Source organism: Lagopus leucura, unplaced genomic scaffold (assembly GCF_019238085.1).
Source record: "Lagopus leucura isolate 7727_CA_CO unplaced genomic scaffold, USGS_WTPT01 Super-Scaffold_1, whole genome shotgun sequence".
Taxonomy (NCBI): Eukaryota; Metazoa; Chordata; class Aves; order Galliformes; family Phasianidae; genus Lagopus; species Lagopus leucura.
Window position 1 is genome coordinate 31780322 of NW_024962250.1, and position 13296 is coordinate 31793617.

General features: G+C 38.5%; 1 protein-coding gene across 1 annotated transcript in view; it reads right to left on the reverse strand.

Moving 5' to 3' along the window:
• Positions 1–270: 270 nt before the first annotated feature.
• BEGAIN (brain enriched guanylate kinase associated) overlaps positions 271–13296 on the reverse strand; it is a 68398-nt gene continuing 55372 nt past the window's right edge. Inside the window, exons 5-8 of the mRNA XM_042869502.1 lie at positions 8540–8647; positions 4967–5050; positions 1916–1963; positions 271–1796 (exon numbers count right to left, since the gene is read on the reverse strand). Of these exons, the coding sequence (XP_042725436.1) occupies positions 423–1796; positions 1916–1963; positions 4967–5050; positions 8540–8647 (1614 nt within the window). The 3' untranslated portion in view covers positions 271–422. The remainder of the gene's footprint in view (positions 1797–1915; positions 1964–4966; positions 5051–8539; positions 8648–13296) is intronic.

Below are 13296 nucleotides of genomic sequence, written 5' to 3' on the forward strand. Positions count from 1 at the left end.
TTTATCAGGTGGATTGATTTTTTTTTTTTTTTTTTTTTTTTTTTTTTCACTTCCATCATCATGATTTTACCCTTTTCCTCCAGGAGTTTAGGCACAGATGGCCTCATGCACAAAAATAAATAAGAAACTTGCTTGAAGGGAAAAGAATTCTGCTCAAATATCTTAGGATAGTCTAATAAATACCATTTTGTTTATAAAAATATTTCAGGTTTATAAAAGAGGGGAGGGAATGGTCTCCCATGTGGAAAGGATGTTAAGTGAAAAGTGCTGTATAACATTTTTGGAGAGATTTCATTTCAAACATATAGTACCATTATGAATATATATTTTATAATCCATTTCTTAAACCTTACGCTCACAAGAAGTATCAAACGTGGTTTGCTTTCCTTCGCTTGTGGTCTTATTGCAGTTCTGGAAGATGCCTAATTCAGAAGGGTTCCATATAGTTGTGCTTTTGTAAGGCTGTCCTTCCGGCTCAAACCAGTACTCCCAGTCCGCTGAAACTGCTGCTGTTTGCTGTGAATACTCGAATGGCTTCCTTGCTCCATGGAAGACTGGTGGATTTCTGAAGCCTCTATTGAACTGTGATTGAGGGACTCTGCAGAGCTGTTGGGGCTCACGTCCACATATTCTCTTTTCAACACTGGGCTATTTTCGATGTTTTTGCTACTGCATAACTGGACAGTGATCCTTTCATTTTTTTGGTCTCTTAATTCTTTTGTTTTGTAAGTGGGCAGCTTGTCCTGTTTACAGCTAGTGCTGATGTCAATGTTCAGGCCACTGTCTGTTCTCAGGAAGCAAGAATCCACAAGTCTGCTTTGGCAGATATCATCTCCCTCTGAGCAGCTATCTGCTTTGTAACTAGCATAGATGGGACTTGTTCGACTGTCTCCTGTTTTCATAGGGCTGCTGTAATACTGCTCTGAAAAGCTGCAGGGTGATAGCCTGCCAGTGTTCCTGTAAGAGTATGCACCAATGTCCTCCACACTCAACTGCCTCCATCGCCCAGGTAAGTCTTCTTCTGAAAGGTTGGTGCTCCTGCACTCATTCCTCATTTTTTGATTTGCTAAAGCCTGCTGTGGTGTTATGGCTGAGAAATGAAAAGGTTCGTTTGCATAAGGAGGCAGAGTCCGAGTAAACGTGGGGGAGTTCTCGTTGTCATCAGCAAGCTCCATGTGCTGTGCAGGTTTTGACTTGGCAAACCTTGGGCTTCCCTGATGCTCATAACCTGCAGGTGACTTTCTTTCAAACAGTTCATCTCGGTTGCTCATGTAGATTGCTTGCTGGGAGGCTGTCATAGTGTTGGCTTGGGCGTTCTCCTTCTCTTCAGATGTGACGCTGAAGCTAGAATAGGAGCTGGAGGTCGGCAAAGAGGTAATGTACTCTGGGAAGGCTTCGTGAGAGAAGCTGGAATGGAAGCCATCTTCTTCAACAGTACTGTCTGTAGAGTTCTGGGACCGCAGGAACCCCACGTCTTTCACTTGTGTGTCCACACTCGGTCTCCTCTCCCTCCTCCTCTCCTCGGGGCAGTACAGAGCGGTGTCGCTGCAGTAGATGTCTGACTTGTACTGAGGCCTCTGCTCGAGTTTTCCAGCAGAGTCCTGAAAATTGAGATCCCTTGTAGAGGGGCTTGACAAGTGTGAAGACAAGCTGTTTGGATCTGGTTTCTCCAGTACTTTGGCGATGACACAGGTGGGTATGGTATCAGCATAAGATGTGCGGCACAAGGGGACAGAAAGGCTGCACCCATGTTTTTCCAGATGGATGCTGACTCTTTCCTGAAAGTCAGATGGCAACTGTAACATAAAGAGATAGCAGAGGGGATAGGAGAAAAGGATGCATATCAGTACTGGTATCTGTTTGGGTTTATGCAGCATTGACATATGAGTGCAGTTTATGATATTATGTAGCTCACCAGATATGGTTCTTTGACTAATGTGAAGGCCACAGTCTCTGTGCATTTCTGAAAACAAATGTAATCAGATGAATTTCATTTATTTACTTAGCATTTAGAAGTGTTTATCTGCTTCTCTTATGAAACTGAGATGATTCCTTCCAAATTAATTCTAGCTGGATCAAAACAATCTAAACAACATAGTAAACAACCACCTTAAAAAGGCACGTAGGGAATTAGAGCCTACAGCAACACTTTCCAGACAGTCTGTCAATGTGTGTGATTTGAAGATGGGGTGTGGAGCTCTCTGCTGAGATGAGGAAAGAAGAAGAGATTATATATATTGTGTTCTTACGGCCTTTGCGCTCCTCTTGCCTCCAGCCCACTGCCAAATTGGCTCCTGCCCTTTGGTGTCACATTTTATAAGTGATGTTATTTGAAGAGATGGGAAAGTTGGTTTCACTGAAAGCAATGGTACTTCTTGCTATGACAAGAGTGTTTCTGTGCTGGGAAAAGAAGCAAATGAACAGCTACCTTGTCCCAGCAATTGGACCACTACTTGTCAGATCGACAAACATTATAAACCTCCTCTGCCAGAGCTGCTGTTGGCTTCTTTTTGGGTTTCTTACTACACCAGCTAAAATAAGAGCTATGACCCAAAGATGCATTATGACTCCTTTGGTGAATGACTCAAAATTATTCAACAAATCTGCTGTGCATCAAAGACTGACCATTTCTGGAGAAATGTTCTGGGACAGAACACTTTGTAGTGATTTGAGATACCCTTTTGTATCTCAAAAAACCCAGCAGGTAAATCCTACACAGCCAAGCATTGTACAGGCTGTGTACAATAATAATGTAATATTTAAATTATAAATATTTAAATGTAATACAGGCATATATATATATATCTATATATCTATATATATATATATATTTGGCCTTGCTCATTTAAAATCTCCACCGCTGATCCTTCATAAAGAGTGCTGCATAACAGCTGACGCAGTTCTTGCTGAATGTCCGCGGAGCTCATGTTTGGGCTAAGTTTGTATCTGGGTTAGTAACTTTTTGGGTTAGCTACTTCAATATCTATATTGGTTTATGCCACTTAAGAAAATAGCCCCTGAATCGTTGATTGGAATCTTCTCAGATCTAACCTTTTCTTTTATGTAGAAATCAAGTTTCTCTTTACCAAATAACCAGTGGTTACACTTTTAGCCGCAACTTTCAAACACACTCCTTAACTTTGTTTCTTTAGAGGAGACAGCACTAAAAATATTGAGATGGTTGCCCTCTGCACCTCTCTTTAGGCAAGAAGAATTCAAGTTGTCTACCGCTTCTAGTGATCTCACATGGTATATAAGGTATGGGGTTTCTATTTTAACTAAATGCTTGAAGATATTTTAATGCCCCAAATTCAGTGTATTCGGAATATGATACATTGTGAAATGACATTCTTGTTACTGCGGAGTAGGATGAGTGTTTTTTTCTATGATATATTGGATTAATCATTATGTTGATAATTAGCTCATACATCTTCCACTGGAAATAAAGAGTATAAGATTGCCAATCTGCTGGCAAACAGAAATATTAGTCATAGTAAGTACAGATGCAAAAAAGATTGAATAAACAGTAAATAAATAAGGCTGCTGTAAATAGCCATGAAAGCGAGGAGAAGAAATATAGTTCATTTAATGTGAAATTGCTGTATATGGCAGCTAATATTTAGTTTCCTTTAACACAACTATTGGGTCTATTTTGTATACATTATTTATATTTGGAAAATTATTAAAATAAATAATATTTTTCTTACGGTAGTGGAAGCTGGAAATACAAAAACTATATTGCTGTCATTAATATTTTGTTCAGTAGTTCAGGTTTCTTGGTAACATGCAACACTTTTTGTGGCAATATTTGTGCTTGTGAGGAATTTATTGACCGTGACAATGTTTACACTCAGTATATTGATAAATACTCTGAGTTGAAAGTGAAGACTGCCCATTTCATTAAGTGTATAATAGTCTGTGAAATTGTGGGGAGATTCCAGTTTGTGATGGCTCTCTGTGAGAGAGCTGCTAAATACCTTTGTGATCCTAATTCTTACTAACAGGTAGGAGGCTTTTGGTATGAGTAATGTAATGATGACTCCTAGATATGAAATGTTAAATGAAGTCAGCCATTAGGAAAAAGAATGGGATCGGAATATTGGTAAATTTGGAAGTTTTGCTTCAGATAGAGGATATCATTGTCCATGTGATGAAAGAATGTTGATCAGTCCTTGTCAGATTTGTCTAGTTATTCAGTCTAGTGGCTTAGAAATGGCTGACATTTGGTTTTGCATCATTCTGTCACAGAATTGCACAAAAGGGGCCATTCTTGGGGATGAGTTACCTGATGAGAGTGATCAGGGGAAGGTTTTTCCTCTGTGACCTTCAACAAACCAATATACATGAGGAAGGTGTTATTGCTTTGAGGAGGATCCTGCATCTCCAAAGACTGCCTTGTTGATTGACACATTTGCCTCCCCTTTAAGGAGTCTCTTTCTCATGTCAGTTTCCTTGGAAGTCAAGAATAGTAATTAAAGTTTATACCTTGGAATTCAATTAGCAGTGCTATGGTTGCTTTAGAAAAGATGTTTGCCAGTCTGTTTTAAGATTCAGGTTTAGAATTAACTGGACTGGAAAATAACTTGACGAAGAAAATTGATTGTATCCTATTATGTCCCCGCTCCTTCCACAAACCCCAAAATTTTGCAGCCTAGATTTCTCACCACTTTGGTTTTGTGAAAGCCTTTACTATTTAACACGTTCAGCAGAGAAGCATTGTATTGGATAGCAGAGAGTATCTTCAAGTTCCATTACTGACTGATTTTGTCAGCACCTCCCCAGCTACACAGAATAGCAGCAGGTGCACAAAACCCCCAGGGCTGCTTAAAGGGTGGAAAAAAAAAAAAAAAAAAAAAAAGGAATAAATCAAAGCCTAAGGGTCAAACAAATTCTGGAAGTGATAAAACAGCCAGTTTTCCATACAATATTTATTTCTTCAAATATTCATCAGGTTTAGTCACATTACCTCAGAAAGTTTATGTGCCCTCTCGTAATTCTTGCTGCACTGGAGCAATTGAGCAGCTAAATTGCAGTCCTTCCTATAGAGCTCCTGGAGAAACACACACACACACAAAAAATAGGAAAAAAAAAAAAAAAGAAAAAAAATAGCCCTCTTTTTTTTTTTTTTTTTTTTTTTTTTTTTTTTTTTTTTCAAGTTTGCAAACTTGTGGCTTTCACCCATGCCTGATAAATGTTTCAGAGTTGGACTCTGGGGAAGTTTGGCACATACTTCAACTTCTAAACACATTAAGATTCTGTTATTTCTTGTGTGAGGTTGAGAAGTTTGTTCCTTTGCTCTGTGAGGGTTGATAAATTACCAAAAATTAAACACTGTAGCTATGCAGCAGTTATCTGCATTTCAGATGATGAATACTTACCATTAGGATCTTGGCTTTGTACTTTTAACATGCATGGAACTATGAGGGTGAAAATAAACATGATATTTTAAGCAGAAAGAAAATTGAAGAGCAGATGATTTTTACTGAGTGTTATTCAGATCAGCACTGAGATACTACTTTAGAAAAACTGCTGAAAAAGTCTTAAGAGACTGTGGGAGAAATTCATTTTCATACATATTGCTTTTTTTTTTTTTTTTTTTTTTAAATATCCTTTGTCTCCTCATGAAATTTTCTTGCTGGTTCTTGGCTTTCCACTTATCTTCTAGATGACTTAAATTTCACTACAAACATGCTGTGCTACAGAACATCATTTTTTTATCGGGTCAAAAACTATTGTGAGAATTTCAGAAAGAGAAAAAGAGAATTTAAACATGATGCTTGAACTAATTTGTATTGAATGGTTCCCACAGCCTGTTTAATGGGAGAATTCTGTACAGAGATGTGCCCTCAGCTCATTTTTCATGTTAATTTAGTTTAAGACATATGATTGTAACTGTATCCTTCAACCATTATCTTTGGGTCCTTGTAGGTAAGAATTAAATGTTGCTTTTGCTCAAGGTGCCATTAAAAACTAAGCTGACTTCCAAATCGACCTCATGTGTGGCAATTAGACAAATGAAAAAACATTGACCACTTCGGCCACTATTATTAATCTGTGAAAACAAGAACAGATTTGTAAGGAAAAAATGTTGAATATTGAAATTATTTGAGTTTCTTCTGCTGCTAATCTTATATCGACACATGCAGAGTTTTACCGTTCCACTTGTTTCTGTAACAGAAACTGATAGGTTTCTGTTAAAAGGAAGAGTGGAAATTCCCTCTGTTTAAAGGTATTCTGTAATAAGGTGTTCAACAAGGTGTTGCTGGGAGTCCATGAGGCATGTGGCCAGTAAAAGTACTTTATCTGTGATCATTAGTTGATTTATACCTTTTTCTTTAAGGGTCCTTAGATACTTTTATATAGGTGTCTGTGCATCTGTGTCTGTGTGAGCTCTGTACCTGATGTTTTCTGCCTTAAATTTACAGAGGAGATAGATTTCATTTATGTAAGTCTTACATTTCATGTTGGTACACGCTATCTTTATTCCTGAAAACAGATGCAAATACTAGGAATCCAAGAATTTAATTTGGAAGCAAAATCTGTTGCATGTGTGCTTGGTTCTGATGTGTTACAGGCACATTAAGCACATACAGTTTTGCTGTACAATGTATAGTATAGACAAGTCCTCCACGCGATAATGAAGTCATTCCAGAATTGAATCCTTTCTTTGAAAGCAGCGAGGCTCTGTTTCTGTGAAGTGGTTGCCATGGAGTACGAAAAGCATTTCTGATTCTATTTTTAGCTACTTCAAAAATTACTACAAAAAATTTCTTACTAGTTGGATGTGCCACATCCAACTAGTTCTCAGTACTGTGTTCTCAGTATGCAGTGACATGCTGTGTGGCTGGAGTGACTTTATGCCTATTTACCTAGGTGGTGATGAGCCACATCTATGGCATCTAGAACAGTAATCAACACTAAATTCCAAAAGCTTTTTCATGATCCAAAATATATTTTTGCATCAAAAAGTATAATTTTACATGTCCATCAAAGGGACAGGGGGAAATATGGTTGGAGGAAGCTGGAGGAGGAAGAAATATTGGCAAGAAAAATGCATGTTCTCCTCAGAATGGAGTATTCACTTTGACACAGTCTATTCTTGCATGATTTTAAATGACTGTTTTGTAGTTTTTTATTTTGAACACTGGAATTTTACTTTCATTAATGATGCTGCATATCAAAGGGCAGAATTTTTTGCTGTGAATTGAGATGAATTGTGAAGAAGTAGTACTGTTTTTTTTTATGTTCCTGGGCTGTAAAATAATAATCACCGTGTTTCACAATAATTCTGTCTTTGAGGAAGAGTACACTCTATTCTGGATCAGTCTGAGCTACCTTCTAAAAACTATCAATATTGAAAATTCTTCAAATGTAGACATAAGTCTGACTTCATGAAGTAATAGTAAATGCATTAATAGATATTGGGAAAGCTTCCCTGTTTCTTTCCATTTTTCTTTCCATTCTTTCCATCTTTCCATTTTTTTTTTCTTTCCATTTCCAAATTTGAAATAACTCTACTGATTTCAGCTGGAATTAGTCCAGACTTAAATTTGTGCTTCTTGAACCTAAAGTTAGCCCATTGCATTTATCAGGTTCATTTAGCTATAGATATTAGAGCTATGAAGCAATGGCTGTTCCAACACAGTTTCTGTAAAAGGAGATCAGATTGTGAACTCTGTTTCCACCTGGAAAGCGGTTAATGAATTTATCATAATTCACATCAACAATTAATGGGATCAGATGCCTTCTGCTATGATTAGGAGTTTCATACGAAATATGGGAAGAGAGTATGTAGTATGTTGAAGAATGAGCAATAACAAAAACATCTTCTGTAGGTGATTTTTTTTAACTGAGTGTCTAAGAATGACAAAATAATGAACTAAATATTTCTTTGCTGACTTTGTTAGGTTTGGTCATGGAGGGATTTTCATGAGTTTTGTTGCCAATTGCAGAACACATGCATGGTTCCTGTAATCTTTAATGAGATGCAAGATGATAATCACAAAATGCATTCCCTATTTAATTTCACACAGAGAAAGGGAAAGTGTGAACCATAGCTGGGGAAAACCTGACTATCTGAGTAACCAGGCTGCATCAGTCCTACCTATGAATCATAGAGCTCGCATTCCATGTCAGTGAGCAAAGACTAAAAGATCACAGAAACTGTGGGAAATGGAGGATTCTATCCTGTGCCTACAGGCTTTGTGAAGAATCTGTGATGAAGACACGTCCACACTTTATGTCTGAAGAGGCTTCTACCAGTCTGCTATATTGGAACCTATGGTAAACTAATTTATTCTTGGAATAAATTTCTCATCAGTTTTAGGTTAGACAAGGGAAAAATAATCAGTGAAGTTTCTGTAACCAGAGAACAGTCAGAATTACAAAATGGCAGGAGCATCAGATAAGGATTTTAACTATAGAGGTGGCAGTTACATTTAATGTAAGCAATAAGAAATTCCTATAATTGCATAGGAAGTGTATAGCATAATTTATTAGTGAGCATAGTCTCAAGATATATTCATAATTAAATACTTACATTGTCTTCTGACAACTTATCTATTGTCACCTTGGCCTCAATTAAGTGATTATTAAGTGCAATTATTTCATGGCTCAAAGCCCGCTTTTCTTCTTCGTAATGTTGACCCTGTGTAGAAAATGGAGTAGTCAGTATTTTTTCCACTGTCAAAATATTTCAAACACTCAAATCTTGATCTCATTCTCAAACTTAAGGAAAAGTGCAACACACCAATACATCTTTATTTCTACTTTTTTGCTATGTTCTGTTAATCTCACACTAAGCAGCACCATGGAACGCTTTAGCTAGCCTATGAAAAAGGATTCAGTTGAGATTCAGCCGTTCCTCATTCACTATACTCCGTTTCTTACCTCAAAGGGGCTTGGGCTGCTCTTGGCTTTTGCTTCAAGAATGTTTAAGTTATGCCATTAGCTCCCATACTCAATGACATGGAAGAACAGTATTTAAAAAGGAAAGTAGCTGTGTCTGAGCCAATTCTTTTTTCTCTTGACTATCCTGACTGTTTTAGAAGTCCTGTGTGTTCATTTCTTGAGGCGAATGTTTGACTGATTCCAGGGTTAGAGCATGTGCTAGCAGAAGGTGACCCACTGTGGGATAATAAGAATCTGATTCAAACTTTTTGCTGCTCACCAATTTAATCTTGTTACCAGTAGAATGTAACCTTTCATTATAAAGGCAAAGAATTTGGCCCTCCCCTTCTGTCCCATCTTTGTATTGCTGTATTTATTTTTTAGGTATGAGGTGGCATAATATTTTATATATATTTCATATATAAAATATAAAAATATTTTGTAATGATTATTTATTTATTGGCTATTAGGCTATTAGACTTACATTACTTTTAAAATGTATGGTAACTTCTGTGTGTCCTGCCTGGGATCAAGGCAACTGCTGTGCAAGACCACAATAAAAGGTTTGCCAGTTTTCTAAAGGATTGTTTTAGAAAGGAGTAGTACGATGAGAACAGAAATTAGGTAAACTTCAATGTACATCTGTTTCATTCTAGGAAATCACTCCAGTGACAAATTTGCAGTCACAATTTCCATTCTCAAATCGTTGGAGTAACTTATGAAAGCTTTTCTCCAGCAGGCTGATCATATTAGCTACTGAAATTTCCAAAATGCAATATTGCCAGGGTCACATGAAGGTCTTCTATCAGCGCATGCTCTGTCTTGTCAGACAGTTGACAGCAACAGGAGTTTGTGCCTCGAAGTCACCAAATGAATATCAAAGTTAATTATCTAGATGCAAAGCACCAAGATACATTAAAGAAGAGTGATTAATTAGAAGTGGCAACTCATCTTAAGCTGCTGTTTAAAGAAAAATGTGTTCAAAATGGTCTAAGTGAGCCCATAGCTTGCTATAAACAGTGGAGATATGACTGATGTGTTGTTGTGAAGGTCTGGCCTAACTTATTTTAATAACATTTTTAATGTCACCCTATTTTAATGCTTCTATTTTCTAGGGACAAATCTGCGCCTGGAGGCTGATTCAGGCTCAAATTTCTCCTTTTGCCAAGCTCTCTGACCACCTCACCAGTGCTCCTGCAGGTTGTCTGGGGACTGTCACTGAAAACTAAAGCATAGCTTGGAGAACTCGCAGGAGCTCCAGCCTCACTGGTTTGAACAAGGTGCATGATGTTTTAGATGCTAATTTTTTAATTAGGCAGATAGATGTGGTTTTACATGAAGCCCTAACTATCACTGGTTTTAATGAGAACTAAATAGCTAGGCACTTTGTAAACCTCCTAGACATCTGTGCACCTCTAAAACTTTGAGAGTGACTGGAGATTACAGTTACAAATGTATTTAGCTGTGTAATGAGGTAGATAAGAGCTATACTGGCACCTCCAGGTACCTAAATACTTTGGAAAAAGATGTATGTTCTGTTTTCTAAGTTGTTTCATGCTTTTAAGGGGTCCAGGTCCACTGAGTATGGAGTTAATCTTCCAAATAATTCTTTGTATTGAAGATTTTATCAATCCTTTAATTAAAGTTGTTGTCAGTGCCAGGGCAGATGGTCTGTAGGGCCTTCTTTTGCTCTGTGTCTGATTTCAATGAGTGTTGCTCTTGTCTAACCAAACCAAACTTTACTTGGCTTAATATACTTTACTATTCAGGCAAGATTGTCTATTTGAGGATTTAAAGGCTCCAGCACAGACAGAACTCATAAAAAGGCAGCAGATTCAGGCTTTGGAAACAGTGTTTTTTCACTGCACTACATAATACTGAATTGACTGAATTATGGTTTCATTTTATTTCAGTTTCTGAAGCTTTCGGGCTAACTTCTTCCAGAATTTGTACCTGACTGAATATCATTAAAAAAAAAAAAGTATATGTATGCATGTATATGTATATGTATGTCTGTGTGTGTGTGTATATATATATATATATATATATATATATATGTGTATATATATATATTTGTTGAGTTCATCTCTGTTTAAATGTATATTCTCTGTGTCAGGAGATAGACACCAAATCACAGCTAGCTCAGTAGTGCTGTGGAGGAGGGGGATGAGAAAGAATGGCTGCTCCAGTGCTCTCCACCAGTGTGTGTTAGCAACTTTCTCTTAAAAGTGCTGTTGACATAAGCAAGGAGTACATCATACTGCAGGAAAATGAGGTAGCTTAATGATGAACAGAACCCTGAAAGGATTTGGCACATTGACCACATACTTTGTGTCCTGGTGTCCCCAACTTTGAAAGTTCAGGGCTTCATCCAGTGTGGTCACAGTGGTGCACCTGAGACAGCAATGACACAGAGGCTTAACCCTGAGATCACCAACCTAAGATTCCCCAAACACAGTGCAGCTGGCAGATATGGCATGGTAGTGTTGGATCACTGCATTGAAAGAACTACTGGGAGCTGCAACTTAGAGCTTTTCATTTACAGCCTGACAGTCATTTTTCCAGCAATGAGGATAAGTGATAGAGTGGGATGGAAGGAGGATGGGAATCATGATATCAATGCTATGATTATATGTTACAAATGGAGATGTTTATTTTACTTAAAACCACCTTCTGCAGACCTTTGTGCCTGGCAGCTGTTAGATGCTTGCTGTTGGATGCTAGCTGTTAGATGCTGCAGTGCTGGTGACCTCTCCTCTCTGTTTTGGCACTGTTGTCTATTCTGCAGGTGCTAGCAACCTGCCTCCTAAAACTCAGGAACAGATCAAGTTAATGGGGTTATTGAGATGCCAATAGCTTGCAGCTGGGCTGAGGACTCCTGAAGTGTGATCCAAAATGCTTTGGGTCTTTGTTCAGAAATTTTTGTTGAGTCAGCTCAGTGCATCTTGCCCTGGCCTTCTCCCCAGCACAGAGCCAGCATAAGAGAGTACAGTGACTAATTCACCAGAACTGCAATCATGTGCCCATGTCTGAGTCAGACCAAATTCATACTGCTGGGTGGCTCCAGCAATGCACAGCTCTGATATTGATGTTGGGGAATCAAAAGCTCATGGCTTTTGCTCCTGACCCGTGTTTAGCATGAGCCTTGCTGCCTCCTGCTCAGATCCTTCTTGAGGTACTTGCTTTTTCCAAAAGGATCAAATGATATAACTATAAACTGTTCTGAGGTGGAAGGGGCACATAAGGATCATTGAGTCCAACCCCTGGCTCCACACAGCACCATCCCAAATCCAAACCATATGTCTGAGTGCACTGTCAGAATGCTTCTTAAACTCCAGCTGCTCGGGGCCATGCCCACTACCCTGAGCAGACTGTTCCCTGTCCACCATCCTCTGAGGCAGAGCTTTTCCCCAATCCCCACCTGACATAACCACCAGTGAGGCCACACAGCACTGAGCAGAGTGGGACAACCCCTCCTCTCACCCAGTGGCAGCACTGAGGGTATGGTTGGCCCTTTGGGCAGCCAGGGGGCACACTGCTGACTCAGATTAAACTTGCTATCAGCCAGAAACACAGATCCCTTTCTGCAGAGCTGCCCTTCAACCTCTTGTTACTCAGTCTGCATGGATAGCTAGGGTTGTCCAAGGGGTAGAATCTGGCACTTGCTCTTGTTAAATTTCATGTGATTGTTAATTGCCCATCCCACAATTTACAAAGATCTCCCAAAACTTTGTTTTTCCTTTAGTTTGTATATATCAGAGTTGAAATACCCCTCATATAAACAGAGATCCGGAAAAATGTAAGGTGTGACTTTAAAAACCCTTACTGTCTGGTCTCTGTATCTGTTATTAATGGTGTAAGTGGGGTGAAAGGAGTTTTGATAGAACAAAGCAGCATGAAATACTTAATAGATAATCATATTCTGGACAGATTGAAGGATTTCCCTGCGGTGTTTTTTTTTTTTTTTTTTTTTTTGTGTGTGTGTATTACCAGATCTGGAAAGCAAAAGCTCCAGCTGCAGTCCTTTAGCACAAATAGATAAGATGCGATAAAACTGGTTGTCTCATTGGTAGTGTTTTAGTATCCCTTCAGTGCTTTCCTGTATTTCAGTGGCAGAATATTTTGCAGTATAGTGATGTCAGCCTCTTGATCAGGGCCAGGATATTTGCTGTCTCCTTTGCTGTCCTGTGGGAGCTTTGGTATGTGTACAGACCTTTAGAAATCAGTCTCAGTTCTGCAAATGAGCAGTACTGCTCTATGGACATGTCAGCCTTTTCAAACATGGCAAAGTAAATCTGTTCTTGGTGTTCCTGTAAAGAACATTTCATTGGATAGCATTTCAGTGCTATCCTGAGAATAAGTAGTCAAAGCAGTGATCAAATAAGAAGGCTGGCCAGCAGCATTCCT